General features: G+C 46.0%; 1 protein-coding gene across 3 annotated transcripts in view; it reads right to left on the minus strand.

The window, feature by feature from the left end:
- Positions 1-1,303: 1,303 nt before the first annotated feature.
- Tmem44 (transmembrane protein 44) overlaps positions 1,304-15,580 on the minus strand; it is a 40,260-nt gene continuing 25,983 nt past the window's right edge. The window contains exons 10-11 of one of the 3 annotated variants that reach the window (XM_031363587.1): positions 6,733-6,765; positions 1,304-3,134 (exon numbers count right to left, since the gene is read on the minus strand). In XM_031363587.1, the coding sequence (XP_031219447.1) occupies positions 3,027-3,134; positions 6,733-6,765 (141 nt within the window). In that variant the 3' untranslated portion in view covers positions 1,304-3,026. The other 2 variants (XM_031363586.1, XM_031363588.1) reach the window with 2 other exon arrangements.

The raw sequence follows: 15,580 nt of genomic DNA on the forward strand, positions 1-15,580 counted from the left end.
GTATTCAAAGCCATACAGAGCGAATTCCAGGACAGTCAGCTCTACACAGAGAAACCTTGTCTCAGGAAAACCAACCAACCAGTCAATCAATTAAAAAAATAATAATAATAAGTAAATAAATTGAAACAGAATTTCAAGGTGGATATGAAATCTACCTTCATGTCTTTCTGGGTGTGCATAAAGACGTTAGTCTTTTAGACAGGGTTTCTCTGTGTAGCCCTGGCTGTCCTGGAACTCACTCTGTAGACCAGGCTGGTCTTGAACTCAGAAATCCACCTGCCTCTGCCTCCCAAGTGCTGGGATTAAAGGCGTGCACCACCACCGCCCCGCTAAGATGTTAGTCTTATGTGTGAACTGCTGACTGGCATAGTCATGAAAGAAAAAAGGAAGTCTAACTTTGTTCATGCTGGGGCTGGAAGTCAAGGGCCTGTGCATGCTAGGCGAGTGCTCTATCATTTGTATTGGAGTTATATAGTGCATGCTAGGCGAGTGCTCTATCATTTGTATTGGAGTTATATCCCCAGCTCAGTGGTGGTTGTTTTTTGTTTTCTTTTGTTTGAGATAGAGTCTCACTATGTTGCCCTGGCTGTCCTGGAACTCATTCTGTACACCAGGCTGGCCTCGAACTTAGATTCTTATGCCTCTCTCTCCCAGATGCTCGTATTAAAGGAATGAGCCACCATACCCAGCCTGGTTTGTGGGTCTTTTGAGACTGGGTCTCAGTAGCCAGACTGATCTTTAACTTGTGGAAGCCCTCCTGTCCCAGCTTCCCAACAAATGTGAGCCACCAGGCTTGGCCTTTGTTATAGACAGGGATATTGTGACTCAGTTATTCAGACCCGGCACAGGAGACTGGTCATGCTCCTTCCTGCACCCAGAGCTTCTTTAGACTAGTAACTCATTTCTCAGAGTATCTGCAGTGCATAGACCATCAGATGGTCCTCATGACCTCTTTCTAGAGTGACTGGATGGATTTGAGGGGATTAGTTCTTCATGGTCTGTACAGTTGTTCTCTCCCTCCCACCCCCAGGGTCTCATATATCCCACGATGACCTTCAGTACAGAGCTAAGGATAGATGACCTTGAACTTCTTCTAATCCTGCTGCCTCCACTTCCCAGATTCCAGGTGTCCCTCATTCTACCTCCTTATGCTGTACTACAAGCCAGGGACTTGTACGTGTTAGGAAACCATTCGCCCAACTAAGCCATAGCCCTCCAGGCAAACTTTTAAGAAAACTTAGTAATGAGAGCTCTCCTTAAATCATACAGACTTCTTGGGCAGGCAACATACCTCAAAACTCCAGGAGTTTAAGCAGGGCCTTTATTATCATGGATTATGGCTACATCTACTCGTGAGGCTGATACTGTATTTGGACACTGTATTTAAACACGTCTCTTCATCTGTAAAGTGAAAGACTAGACAAGGTTGCCGGGACCTGTAATCCCAGCACTTGAAAAGCTGAGGTTGGAAGTTCATGATTTTGAGGTTATCTTGGCCTCTTACAGTCCTGGGGTTTTTTCTTCTTTCTTCCTTTCTTTCTCTCTTTCTTTTTTTTTTTAAGGGACATACTTTAAGCACGTGTCTCACGTTTACTCTGTACCCTTGACTATATTTCTGCTTCACGAAAAGTCAGGGATGAGAAATTCACTAATTGTAGTCTGCTTGAGCAAGCCAGTCACCTTCCTGCTTTGTCCTGCCTGTCTACAGAATTCAGCACTAACTCCCTAATCTCTAGCCACAGCCTGGTTCTTTTCCAGCTCTCTCCTTTCAAAACTACGTCAACCAGCCATTCTGGCCACGCCAGGTTTCTCCTTCCTTAACTAGATTTCCGCCCCTCCCTGCCTCTAGTTTTCAATGTTCCAGGCTGGAATGTTCTGGGCTGGAATGTTCCACTTCACCACATCCTCTGTGGTCCACTCCTCATAGTGGTTTCAGTGGTTAAGACTACACAGCAAAGCTGACTTCAGCAAGCCACCTCACAAGAGAACTGAGGACCCAGAGCAGATAAAGTGGCTTTGAATTCTAGTTTAGAGGTCACCCAGGGGCTTAGGAACTATGCAGAAAACTGCATGACCAACCAATCTCCACCAGCACCCCATTCTTCACACTGTTGGGATTTGCCCTCAGGAGAACCTGGACAGCTGTGGCTGACTCACAGATGGGTTGTGGGCCAGCTGGGGGCAGAGCTGTGTGCCTTGGCATTCTGTCCAGGTCCCCTTGTGGCAGCCCTCCGTGCTGGGATTCAGACTGATTCCCGTTCTCCATCGTGAGACATTTTTAACTCATTCAACCAAAATTTATTCACCCCAGTGCTTGTCCTTGCCTGGTCCAATTCCCTTTACTCTTCCCCTCACTCACAGTCACGTTATTAAAATCATCCTCAAATAGCCTGCCCGAACATGGAAGTGTACTTCCATGTGCCTGTATGCAAATCAAGCTTTCTGCTATCGTCAAAAGCACATGAGACCCCGTCACCCAGCCTCAGCACACACTCTGCCAGGCTGGAGGGAGTCCTGCTACTCCAGAGCAGGTAGTGGTTGCCTTTGTCCAGCCAATGATCAATTGCCTGGGAGGCAGAAGCCAGTTCCTGTACACAGGCCCAGGTCTCCTAGCTGGTGGACCCACTCTCTCACCTGGGCTTAGTTGAATCTTGAAGAATGCATCCCACTGAGATCCAAATAGTAGGTCTTGGCGAGTTCGATCCCGTTATTAAGCAAACAATATTTATGTTTGAATCTCATGGGGATAGATCCTGTGTTATTTGGAAGAAAGCCCATCTTTACTAACAGGATCCATCTGCGAACTGGGCATGTGCAGAACTGTCCACCAGGGTTCACATCTCCATTCTGAGCTGTGGTGTAGACTAGCCAAGCTAAATGACAGCTCAGAGTTCCTCATTCCCTGGGACGCTTCTGTAAGCAGCTTCCATTCCTGACCTGGGTGGCCTCATAGGTTGGTCCCCATCTAGTCACTGACAAGACACCTGACTTTGAGTTCCAAGCTTATGGCCTGGCTCCTGAAGATGCTAGTCATCAGAGGCCAAGTCCACTGGGCTCAAAGAGGCCCTGTATGCCTGGGATTTAAGGAGTTCCTCGTCTTTTTTCCTTTCAAGGTTGACATCTTCAGGGTCCCACTGTGGAGAAAAGACAGAAAAGGTATCTTGCTGTGACAGATCCTTTCCAACTTTTATAGCCCAGCCATCCCCAAGTAACACCCCCAAATCCTGGGTCTTGTGACCACAGTAAAGACAAGGGAAAGTCAGTAAGCCCAAGCTAGCCAGGCCTGTGTCCTAGGATCTAGAGAGAGAATATTGCTTTACTAACTTTAGTGGTGCCAGGGATGGGTCCCAGGGCCTTGAGTGTTCGAGGCAAACGTTGTAGCACTCAGTTAAGTCTCCTGCCCTCATGCTGGTACCGCGGCCCCACACAGTCAAGGACTGACAGAACAGCCAGCCACCTTGAACAGAGTAACTCTGCCTCCCTTTCCGTCTCTCCCTTCTCTTCCCTCACCAACCCCTGTCCTGAGATCTCCTTGATGAGTAACACTCCAGGCAAACTTGGCTCTCCGGGCCCAGGGGACATCTCCTCCGGCTGCAAGCTTTATTCTCTGAAGCTTTAGTCCAGTGAGTTCCCCTCCTCTCGCTCCGGGTTACCTCCACCACGCATTGCATCCGCACACGGACAGCTCTGGCCTCTCTTTGGATATCTGCCTCATCTTCCTGGAGATGACAGAGCATAGCTCTACCTTTACCCCCACATAGTCTTTCCTCTCAGCTTGAGGCTCAGTGGACTTGTCTAAAGTAAACACTCAAAGGGCGACTCAGGGCCATAGCTCAGCGATAAGAGCACTGGCTGCCAGTTCGGTTCCCAGCACTTACAGTACGACTCACAACTATCTGTAACTCCAATTCCAAAGGACCTACCTCCCTCTTCTGGCCTCTTTGGGCACTGCATGCATGTGGTACACAGGCATATCTGCAGGCAAAAATTGTCCCTATACATACAATACAAATAAATATTTTCTAAAAAGCCATTTCAGGGCCAGTGAGGTGGCTCAGTGGGTAAGACATGCTTGCTGCCAAGTCTGACAGTATGAGCTTGGTCCCTGAGATCCACGTGATGGAGGGGCAGATCTGATTTCCTGTAAGTTGTTCTCTGATCACACATGTGAGATCTCTCTCCCTCCTCCCCTCTTTCTCTCTCACGCACACACACACACACACACACACACACACACACACACACACACTCTTAATATTTAAGAAGCTGATTCAGCATGATGGATATTGCCATTACCGATTACAATAAAAATGACAACTTGAAATCTGCAAAGGTCTGAAAGGAAGGATTAGAAGGTAGGCCTGTGAGTACAGATGGAGTTGTCTGCAAAATATCCTTCAAAGATGATAAAGCAGTGAGTGAGTTCTGCACATGATTTAAAATCAAGAACTTTACAGCTGGGCATGGTGATGCACCCTGTTATTCCAAGCACTCCAGAGGCAGGCAGATCTCTGTGAGTTTGAGGCCAGTCTGTGTAGATGTCTACATGGAGTTCCAGAACATTGGGACTATACATCGAAAGCCTGTTATAAAAATACAAAGCAAAACAACAAAAACCCAGAAACAAGCAGTGGTCGGGGAAGCTATGTCAGCTTGGGCTGAAAGACCTATTCCGGCAGGATCCTAGACCCAGACATGTTCACGCACTCAGAGGACACTCTGCTGTCGCCAATCACTTCTGAGAAGTCCCACAGGAAACCTTCAAGGCTCTCATGTAATGCCCATAGCTCTAAAACACAAGTGTTTGGCCTTGTTCTGAATAAAGAATCTAATTCAATTAATGATTCACCCATACAACTGAGCCAAGATCTCCTTCTTGGTGATTAAAAAAACAAAAAACAAAAAATAAACAAACAAAAAAACCCACAATGGGCTGGCTGGATGGCTCAGTGTGTCAAGAGTGTTTTTTCCACAACCATAGAGACTTGAGTCTGGAGCCCTGTGACTCTAGTGATTCGAGGGGCAGAGACAGGAGGATTGCTGGGGCCTGCTCCCTTCCAGTCTAACTGAAAAATACAAGGTTAGTGGAGGTACTGAGACTCAAAAGAATAAGGGGGACAGTGGTAAAGGGCATGCTCCTCGGCACTCCATGAGTGCATGATGTTCTGTACAATCTTACACACATGCACAGAGAGAGAGGGGGAGAGAGAGAAAGAGAGACAGACAGACGGACAGACAGAGGCAGACAGAGATGGGGGGAGGGAGGGAGAGAGATAAAAAGATCCCCATATCCCAGTGACCCTGCAAACCTGGCACTGAGATAACTTGGTTCATGCAGCTCTGCCCTCTGGGGTACCTGTCTGGGACTCTGCAAACTTTCTGCATAGCTATGGTTGCACACTTGACACCTTTAACCAAACTCTTTCCATACATCAAAGATTCTCCATCTTCAGAGCTATGTGCTCGGTGGCAGAAGCAGGGATCTATTCTGTCCTCTGAGGATGGCCAGGACACCTTTTATGAATACTATTGGCAAGCACAGACCCCGAGTTCGAGGTCAGAGATCACAGAATGTTCTCTGGATCAACAATGCCAAAAGCCACCAGTCGTTGGGCTGATGTTAGGGGCTTTGCAGACACTGACTGGAGGGGGGGGTGAGACACACAGTTCGTCATCTTAACAAGTTATTTCAGAACTTCTTAGATGCTCTGATGTTTGAAAGCCACTGTTCCAGCTCCTCAAGTGCCTCTTAAGTAATTAGTGCTAACCCTGATGGATTCACCTGCCCACGAACAGAAACAGCCCGACACCTTGAGCAAGTGAACCCTCTGATGTGGATTAAATCTTAGAAGGAATTTGAGGTCTCTGACTTTGGAATCTGTAGGTTAACATGCTGAGGTGCCCTGAGCAATTAGAAAAACATAATTAGAAATAAGGCATAAGCCAGGTGGTGGTGGCACTCGCCTTTAATCCCAGCACTTGGGAGGCAGAAGCAGGTGGATTTCTGAGTTCGAGGCCAGCCTGGTCTACAGAGTTCCAGGACAGCCAAGGCTACACAGAGAAACCCTGTCTTGAAAAATAAAAAAGATAAAAAAAAAGAAAGAAAGAAAAAGAAAGAAGGCATAAATTATTTCAGGTAAGTGATATAATTCTTGTATCACAAACACTCCTGGGCGATGGATGACAGGCACAGGTGGCTGTCAGGAAATGCTCATCTGGTATTGCAAGTGAGGAGACTGCCACCTGCCTGAGGACGCAGAAAGACAGCAGCAAGCGTGGGGCTGTTTCTCAGAACTACTGCTGCAGCCACACCCCCACAGACCAGGGCTCACAGACCGGCCCAGACCGGTCTCTTCATTGGGTTACACTTCACTGGTTATCTCTTCATTGGGTTACACACATCTTCTCTGAGCTCCTCCCCAGTTGAGCCAGTCTACTCTGAATACTCCCTGGCATTCAGACTTTGAAAAGAGAGCACTCCAAAGCCCCGCCTCCCGATCCTTCTTATTTCTTATTTATTTTCTTGGAGTACCGGGACTAAGCTGCCCTAGGCTTACAGCTGTCCTACATTCCTGAGCCGTATCTCCAGACTGGATTCCCCTTTTGATTTTTAAACCAAAAGAATTGCCATGCTCTCCATCCAAGGAAGTCTAGCAAAAGCAGAAATTGGAAAAAAAAAAAAAATCAAGCCATGGAAGTCCCTCCCCAAAGAGAGCAAACACTTATCCATACCTGCTCCAAGTTTAGGGCTTCCCAATACTTCTGCTGTGGGATAAAAAGAGACAGAGAACAGGTTGGACAGATGGTGCCCCTGTCACAGAGCAGCATCAGCTCATTGGCTCAGGGAGCCAAGAGTCAGAGCCTTGGTGGCTGGGGGAAAGGACACAACACTTCACACAACACTCCACACAACACTCCAGCAAGCAGGAAGGTGGTGGCTATTAGCAGAGTGGTTAATTTAGTAAGTTAGTTAAGTGATCATCATCAACAACAACAACAAAACAAAACAAAATACAAACGCCATGACTGCTATGCAGGGTCATGGGTTCCAGGGGAAATGATATACAGAGACATAAATAATTACTATGATTAGAAATGATGGGTGCAAGTAGTTCTAATAATAGTAATAATAACAGTAATTCTTCTATTCATTAACTGCATAGCTGAGGTGATCCAATGCAAACTCATAAACCTAAGAAAGAGGTGCACATAAAATCTCCACCTTGAAATACGGGGTTTGCCAAGCAGCTTGGATTCATTTTTACTTGGTGTTTATTGCATGGTTGGTTCCGCTCCAAGCCTCAAGTATGCCTGACTCAAGTCTCTGGAGGGGCAAGCACAGGCTGCTCCATCCCTCTGGTTCTTCCTTCAGTGCCTGGGAGATATTGCATTTCTGACACAAGAGCTAGAACCTAGGCTGACAGGCTCCTTGTGGATGTCTGCTAAACTGACGAGCAACCGATAGGTTTAAGGTTATTGGCACATGAAAGCAAAGCTTCTGCTGTTCAACTCTTTTAATTAATTAATCAGTCAATTAATTTATTAATTGTGATAGGGACTCATGTAGCTGAGGCTGGCCTCAAACTCACCACGTAGCTGAGGCCGGCCTCCATCCTTCTCCTTTCGTTGGGATTACCAGCAGGTGATGACATGCCTGGACTGTTCAGCTGTTTAAGTGTTCTTTTTGAAACGCTTCAATGATAAGGTTTTCAGTCATACCCAAAAGCAAAGAATAATGACCTCCAGGGAGGCAGCTTGCTGCCCAATCTTCTGATTTGGTATGTTAAAGTAAATCACTTGATTGCAAATGCTTTAGAATGTTCCCATAGATAAGTCCTAATTGTAAGGTCAGGACTAAACCTAATACTATCACCACGTAGCCCCAGCTAAGCTCTGCAGAATCCTTAACCTCCATTTTATTCTGCAGGGAGGGGGTACCTACCACGAAACCCAGGGCCTTGTACATGTTAAGCCTGAATTTTTACTGTAGCTCAGGCTGCCCTTGAACGTGCGGTAGTCCCTAAGAGCCGTGGTTTTTAGGTGTGAGACACCAAACCTGGCCAAAGCATTACTAGTTTACCAGAGCTGCACCTTGAGCTGTCATTTTTTTTTAATCAATTAATCAATCAGTTTTGTGTAACAGGCTCTCAGTATATAGCAGAAGCTGGCATGAAACGTATCATCCTTCTGCATCAGCCTTCCCAGTGCTGAGGTTGTGGGCTGAAAAAAGATGTATATATATCATTGTAGTGGCTCTTCCTGGTTGTCAACTAGACTATATCTGGAATGAACTACAATCCAGAATTAGAAGGCTCACCTGTGGCCCTAATCTGGAGGCTGAGAGATACAAATTTCCGACCTGAACTTTGGCATGGAGATCTTGAGTCATAGTGGCTATGAATCCCAGAAGATTAAGACAGGAAGATCTGCGAGTTCAAGGTCACACACCTTTAATCTGGGCCACACCTTTTGCTGGAGACCTATATAAGGACATTGGAAGAAGGAAGGCTCACTCTGCTTTGCCTGCCTGCCTTGTGGGACTGAGCAACTGCTGGATCCTTAGACTTCCATTCACAGCTGCTGGAAGTTGGACTACAGACTGTAAGTCATCAGTAAATTCCTTTACTATATAGAGACTACCATAAGTTTTGTGACTCTAGAGAACCCTGACTAATACAATCATATTATATATAATTATATGTGTGTAAAATATACACATATAATTAAATATTATTATATTATATAATATACAGTATATAAGTAGACTATGTGTAAAAATATAATATATAGTATTAGTATAATATATACACACACATATAAGTTTGTGTGTATATATATATATGTATATATATATATAATTGTTGCTCATATTTGTCCCTTCCTATCCTCCCCTGCCTCCCCCCTGCTCACCTTTTCTTTTCTCTAAGAGGAGAGGAAGCATTACTCAGAAGCAAAGCGATGGCACACACAGCTGCCACAGGGCAGGGGCTCCCAGGATGAAAGCATTCAGCCACACCCATCTTTTTTTTTATGGCATTCTTCTGAGGAAACATATGTGGAAAGTATTCTTAAGAAGAGGTACAAATTATTTAAACTGATGTAAAGTAGGGCCTGAGAATGTTTCATAACTTTAAATTGTGGAAATAAGAAGAGAAGTTAAATTCCAAAGCACTTGGCTTCTCCTTAGAAAAACAGACATTCATACAAAATGTTAAGTGGCAATTTGCCACGTTACAGTTAGGGCGCACTTGTGTCTTTAAGGAATGTTTCAGAGTGCAGCGTGCTGTCCTGGACTGGATCCAACTGGTGGAAAACTGCTGAGATCCAAACAGAGCAGGGAGTCCAGCTGCTAGAAATACAGAGTTCATTTCTTAGCTTTGCTAAATGTAGCACGTTATGTAAGCTGTGAATAGAGCAGCTGGGCAAAGAGCAAACGGAAAATCAGGACTAATTTTGAAAAAAATTCTGTACATCCAAAATTATTCCAAAAAGAAAAGTGTATTTCAAGTCAAGCAAACCAGTAAGTATGCTCGAGTCTCCCAGCTGCGTTGAAGTGAAACTTGATCGACAGTCTTTCCAAGCCGCGGACACCAGGGACAGCTTGAGAGTGAAGGACAGCGCCCTCTGCTGGAAGGAGTAGTTACGGTTTGCTGTTATTAATTTAAGATGTATGTAGATGAGACTAGGCTCAGCCTGCCGTGCTGGGATTACAAGGATGTACCACCTGGTTTCAGTTATCATTTTAAGCCACTGATGACAGCATCCTAAGAAGCTCACTTAATTCAAATCTTTGTAATGAAGCGCTCTCCTCTCAAAAGGCTAACAATAAATAAAATGTTTTAGGTTTTTCTGTTTCTAGAGCAAAACAAAAATAAACAAACATGTTTTTTTGTTTGTTTCTCACAGGAAAATTTTCAAAAAATAGTATCCCAGCTGGCATTAGGGAGATGGAGATACTGAGGATCTAGTTTTCAAGGTCACCCTCATCTACAGATTGTTTTGAAGCTAGCCTTGGCCATTTAAGACTCTATCCCAGAAATATGCACACACCTGGGACTGGAGAGATGGCTCATGAGTTAAGAGCACTGGCTTTTCTCCTAAAGGTCTCAGGTTTGATCCCCAGCACTACATGGTGGTTCACAACTATCTGGAAGGTAACTCCAGTTCCAGGGGATATAGCGCCCTCTTCTGGCCTCCTCAGGCACTGCATTCATGTGGTATACAGACATGCATGCAGGAAACACTCATACGCATAAAATAAAAATAAAAGTTTTAAAGTACACACACACAGCATTCTATATCCTATTCTTGGGAGAGTTTCTGAACAGTCACTGAATGGCCTTCTGAGAACAGTTATCAGTCATGCTGTATGTATAACGATGACATATGCATTTACTATTTACACTGCAATAAGATCAAATTGGGCAAGTACTTTTTTTCTCCTTTACACTCAATAAACATCTCCACAGTCTTTATCCTGCAGGATGGGATCTTGACGTGTCTGTCATTCAAGCCAGCCTCCAGCTCCCAAGGACTGGGCTCCAGGTGTTGCCACCACACCTGGCTCCGTGCATTTCTGAATTATTTTCAAGGTCATGACTGTGTCACCTCTGTGAACCATAGCACAGAATTTCCACTCATGAGCTTCTTACAGCATGCTTTCCCATGCTTCTGAAATCAAGAAACAAGCACTAGGTTTTTTCCTTTCTACACAGCATGTGACAATCTTTTATTCCTGAGGAAGTGGAGGGTGGCTAAGCATTGAGGAAATAAGGCCACATTCTAGGCTTACGACAGACTGTGGGAACTGGAACATTGGGACCATCTGCCCAACGACTTCCTCTTCTATGTAGGGAGAAGTGACCGTTTCCAAGACCAGGGAGGTAAGATGGTACTGGACTTGGCATGGGTCACATTTTCAGACTGGCCATAGAGAAACAAAATAGGTTCATCTCCCCTAGATTGGATTAAATGGATTTCCCTTTTTTGCCTCTTGCAGACCTTAAAATCCTACATCACATTCCCCAAACTCTCATTCTTTCTGTTTCTGTTTTTTTTTTTTTTTCTCCAAGACAGGGTTTCTCTTTGTGCCCTGGCTGTCCTAGAACTCACTCTGTAGACCAGGCTGGCCTCAAACTCAGAAATCCACCTGCCTCTGCCTCCCAAGTGCTGGGATTAAAGGCGTGCGCCACCACCGCCCAGCCTGTTTGTTTGTTCCGGCTGTTTCTGTTTTGTTGTGGACTGAACCCAAGGTCCTGACCAGCCTACAAAAGCACTCTCCTGTTGAGCCACATCAGATCTATGTCTTTTTAAAACTCATACAGTATTCTTGACTATGGTCGTTTAAATGAGAATGGTCCCTATTGGTTTATATATTTGAATGTGTGGTTCCCAATTGGTGAAACTGTTTGGAAAGGATTAGGAGGTGTGGCCTCATTGGAGGAGGTGTGGCCTCGGAGGAGATGTGGCCTCATTGGAGGAGGTGCGGCGCTGGGGGATTGGGCTTGTGTCTCCCTCTGCCTCATGCTTGTTCCTCAAGATGTGAGCTCTCAGCAGCTGCTGCTCCAGCACATGCCAGCCTGCCTGCTGCCATGGTCACGGTGTCTCATTACAGCAATAGAAGAGAGATAAAGGAATAACCAGTTATATAGCACTTACCTGGAGCAGCTGGCATTACAGTCCCTCCTCTCTGACTGCCTCACATTCCCTGCCCTGCCCTGCCTTCCTGGGTTGTGACAGAGAACAATCTGCACAGGATCTGCAGCCTGGAACAGTCTATAGGACATGAAGTGCTCTATGGAAGGCAAGGCTTTCCAGCAAGGCTTGACTGTTCTGGGTGGTCTGACTGGCAGGCTTCTCCAACAGGTCTGGACAGGCCCATTGTGCTGGGTCAGAGAAAGCAAACCTCAGCCCACAGTGGATGGACTTTCTTTGTGAGAATGACACAGCTTCTTCAGAAACATGAGAAGGTTGGAAGGGAAGGGCTGCCTAGAGTGGGGTACCGTGTGTGTGTGTGCAAATGATGCGCAGAATCCTAGGTCTCTAGACTCCAGTCGTACTGATACATAGATACCTTGGAGCAAAGGGAGGGATGTGGCGCACACAGGACATGCTCATGAGAATTTGCAAGCAGTGTTGCTGTTCAAGTGCTCCTCTGGTCAAGGTCAACTTACTTATAGCTTCTGGGGTTTGAGCCACAGGAATGGAAATGTTCTAGAGCAGGTAGGTGTGTGTATAGTGGTGTGTGTGTGTGTGCGCGCGTGTGTGTGTGTGTGTGTGTGTGTGTGTGTGTGTGTGTGTGTGTGTGAGAGAGAGAGAGAGAGAGAGAGAGAGAGAGAGAGAGAGCATGTCTAGGCTGCCACTGACACAGCAGTTGTCAAGGACACTGACCCTCTTGACTGGTGACTTGCCCCCTAAGCTTTCCTGTGGGGAAGTCTTTCTAGTTTGGGAACCTGGCTCTCTTAGTTAGGGTTTTATTGCTGTGAAGAGAGACCACAGCAACTATTATAAAGGAAAATATTTAATTGGGGCTGCCTTATAGCTCAGAGGTTCAGTCCATTGTCATCATGGTGGGAAGCATGGTGGCACAAAGGCAGACACAGTGCTGGAGAAGGAGCCAAGAGTTCTATATCTGGATCTGCAGGCAGCAGGAAAAGAGAGACTCTGGGCCTGGCTTGAGCATCTGAAACCTCAAAGCTTATCCTCCACACTTCCTCCAACAAGGCCACACCTTCTAATGAGCCTATGGCCACTCCCTATGAGTCTATGGGGGTCACTTTCATTAAAAAACAAACAAACACAAACCACCAAACTGGCCCAGTGTAAACAATTTTCACCACCTCTTCCAGCGGTACACCTTTACAGCTACACACAAGGATCTCTTCCAGCTATAATAATGATCTCTTCTACCTTTATATCTGGGGTCTCCATTTGTACTGGGGGGGAGGGCTCAACCTTGGCTGGGACTTTTGGCCTTCCCATCATTTCTGATCTTATGTCAGGCCCAGTGCTTTCAGATGGCACTATAGTGTGTCACTGCCCATGTATCTTGTATTGAATGTGTCCCATGAATAATGTGTGGAATCACGGTCTATGGAGTGTGCCTTCCCCTGAAAATGCTGAAAGTCTACACAGACCATGCGAATGCCCTTTCTCTCTGGCCATCAGCCATAACCACTTTTGAAAATTGGTCATCTGCTCCCCTGAGCAGTTTTCTTTAATGCTGCACTAAAGACAGGCAAATAGGAGTTTCAACATAGCCTGGCTAGTTTTATATCAACTTAGCAGAATCCAGAGTCATCTGAGAGGAGGGAACCTCAATTGTAAGATCAGGCTGTAGGTAAGTCTGTAGGGCATTTTCTTACTTATTTATTTATATTATGTATATGAATACACTGTAGCTATCTTCAGACAACAACAGAAGAGGGCATCAGATCCCACTACAGATGGTTGTGAACCACCATGTGATTGATGGGAATTGAACTCAGGACCTCTGGAAGAGCAGTCAATGCTTTTAACCACTGAAGCCATCTCTCCAGCCCGGGCATTTTCTTATTTGTGATTGATGGGGGAGAGCCCAGCCTGTCGTTGGTGGTACCACCCTTGGACTAGTAGTCCTGGGCTAGTAGTTCTATAAGAAAGCGGACTGAGAAAGCCATGGGGAACAAGCCAGTAAGCTGCACTCCTCCATGGCCTCTGCATCAGCTCCTGTCTCCAGGTTCCTGCCCTGACTTCTCTCCCTCAATTGTGATTCAGGATGTGTAAGCCAAATAAACCCTTTTTTCCTCAAGTTGCTTTTGGTCACGGTGTTTCATCTCAGCCATAGGAAAGTGACTAAGCACTATGCTTTTCCCAGGGGAGTGTCCATGGCTTGTGTGGTCTTGTTGGCCTCCTGCCTTCTGCCGTCACTGGGATTCATAAGGATCCCAGGGCTTCATCCTGCACTGGACAAGACCCCACGTGAGGACAGAGGCAGAACACATAGGAGTAGAAAGACTGGGCCAGAAGCCAGTTTTCTCATCTATGCAAGAGCACAGGCAGAACAACCTTAGTCCTGCCAATGCTGTTTGGTACCATCTCTGCCAGCACAGTGGTAAACAAAGCAGGCTTCAGAGCTAATGGCAGTAGGTTCAAATCCTGGCTGAGCCTCCTTTTCCTCTTCTTTTTTATTCCAGCTATCACTGCCCAGGCTTGCCGGCAATGGCTGGGATTACAGTTGGGAGGCACTATACCAGGCTTTTTCTTACGTTTCCTCAAGCTAACACCAGAATCTGCCTTTGGGGATGTTTAAGATCAACAGTGCCTGGGGAGTCTTTACTAGATCCTGCCAGGGCCCTGCACAGGACACACACACAGTCACAATCAGCATGCTCTGTCGTTCTGATTGATAGGGTATAGAAATACTTGGTGAGCTGGAATACTGTGAATACAACGTGGTGGAAGCATCCCTCATTTTACTTCCCCAAGTGCATGATGGGAAGTCAGTATTCACAACAGTAGACACATACTCCAAGAATCTAAAACCACTCTATGAAAGTTAAGAAAATGCCAGGCAGTGGTGGTGCACGCCTTTACTCCCAGAACTCTGGAGGCAAAGGAAGGAGGATCTCTGAGTTTGAGGCCAGCCAGGGTGAGTTCCAGGACAGCCAGGGCTACACAGAGAAACCCTGTCTCAAACAAACAAATAAAAACAAAAACAAAAACAGAAGGAAGAAGGAAGGAAGGAAGAAAATTGATAAAGATGACAGGAACTGAGCATCTCCTTGGACCACAGGCCTGGACATTGGGAATGTAGAAGCATCCACTCTCTCATCTACGGGAAGCATCATCTCTCTCATCTTCCAGCAGAAGCACACGTGGCCAGTAACAGATTCAGGCCATAGGGATGAGGGAAGTACACTCGGGAGCATTCAGGGATAGGCATCCCAGGAGGGAGGAGGGATGCCCTGGGTACCCTGAGTTGCATGGCATCAAGTATGAGAACAATGCCACCTTAGGGACAAGAGAGGCTAAAGGCACAGAATATGATCTCTGAGGCCTGACTCTGACGCCCCCCACACTTCCATCTTTCAGGTGAGAGTTCTGAAGATGTGTGCAAAAGATCTGAGTCACCATGGCCAAGAGGTACTGTAGCTGCCTGCCTGTGGGCAGGCTCAGGCCTGTCCCTCTGTCCTCATGTATTTTTCCTTCACATGCCCATGCTCAGAAAGTGTTTGCTGAATGACTGACCGGCTGCCAGGGTGAGGTATGCTGTTACACCATCTGCCAACAGACACATCTTGATCTCACTTAGTAGCAAACAAATCAAGAAATTCAAGGAACGTGGCTCTCAGAACCAGCGGCTCTGAGGAGGTGAGTCCCGGTGAGTGGGCCTGGTGCTTGATATGAATTTCCATTTTTACCCTCTTCATGCTTCCCAAATTTTCTGCCCCCCAGAATGCATAACATTTAGTGCGTTACATTTATTCATTTATTTAACTTTTTAAAGTTAGTTCTTGCTATTTTTCCTAGGCTGGTCTTAATCCTGGCCTCTAATCTTCCTGTCTCAGTTTCCCAGGTAGTTTGGACTATAGGCATATGA

The sequence above is a fragment of the Mastomys coucha genome, unplaced genomic scaffold (assembly GCF_008632895.1).
Source record: "Mastomys coucha isolate ucsf_1 unplaced genomic scaffold, UCSF_Mcou_1 pScaffold12, whole genome shotgun sequence".
Taxonomy (NCBI): domain Eukaryota; kingdom Metazoa; phylum Chordata; class Mammalia; order Rodentia; family Muridae; genus Mastomys; species Mastomys coucha.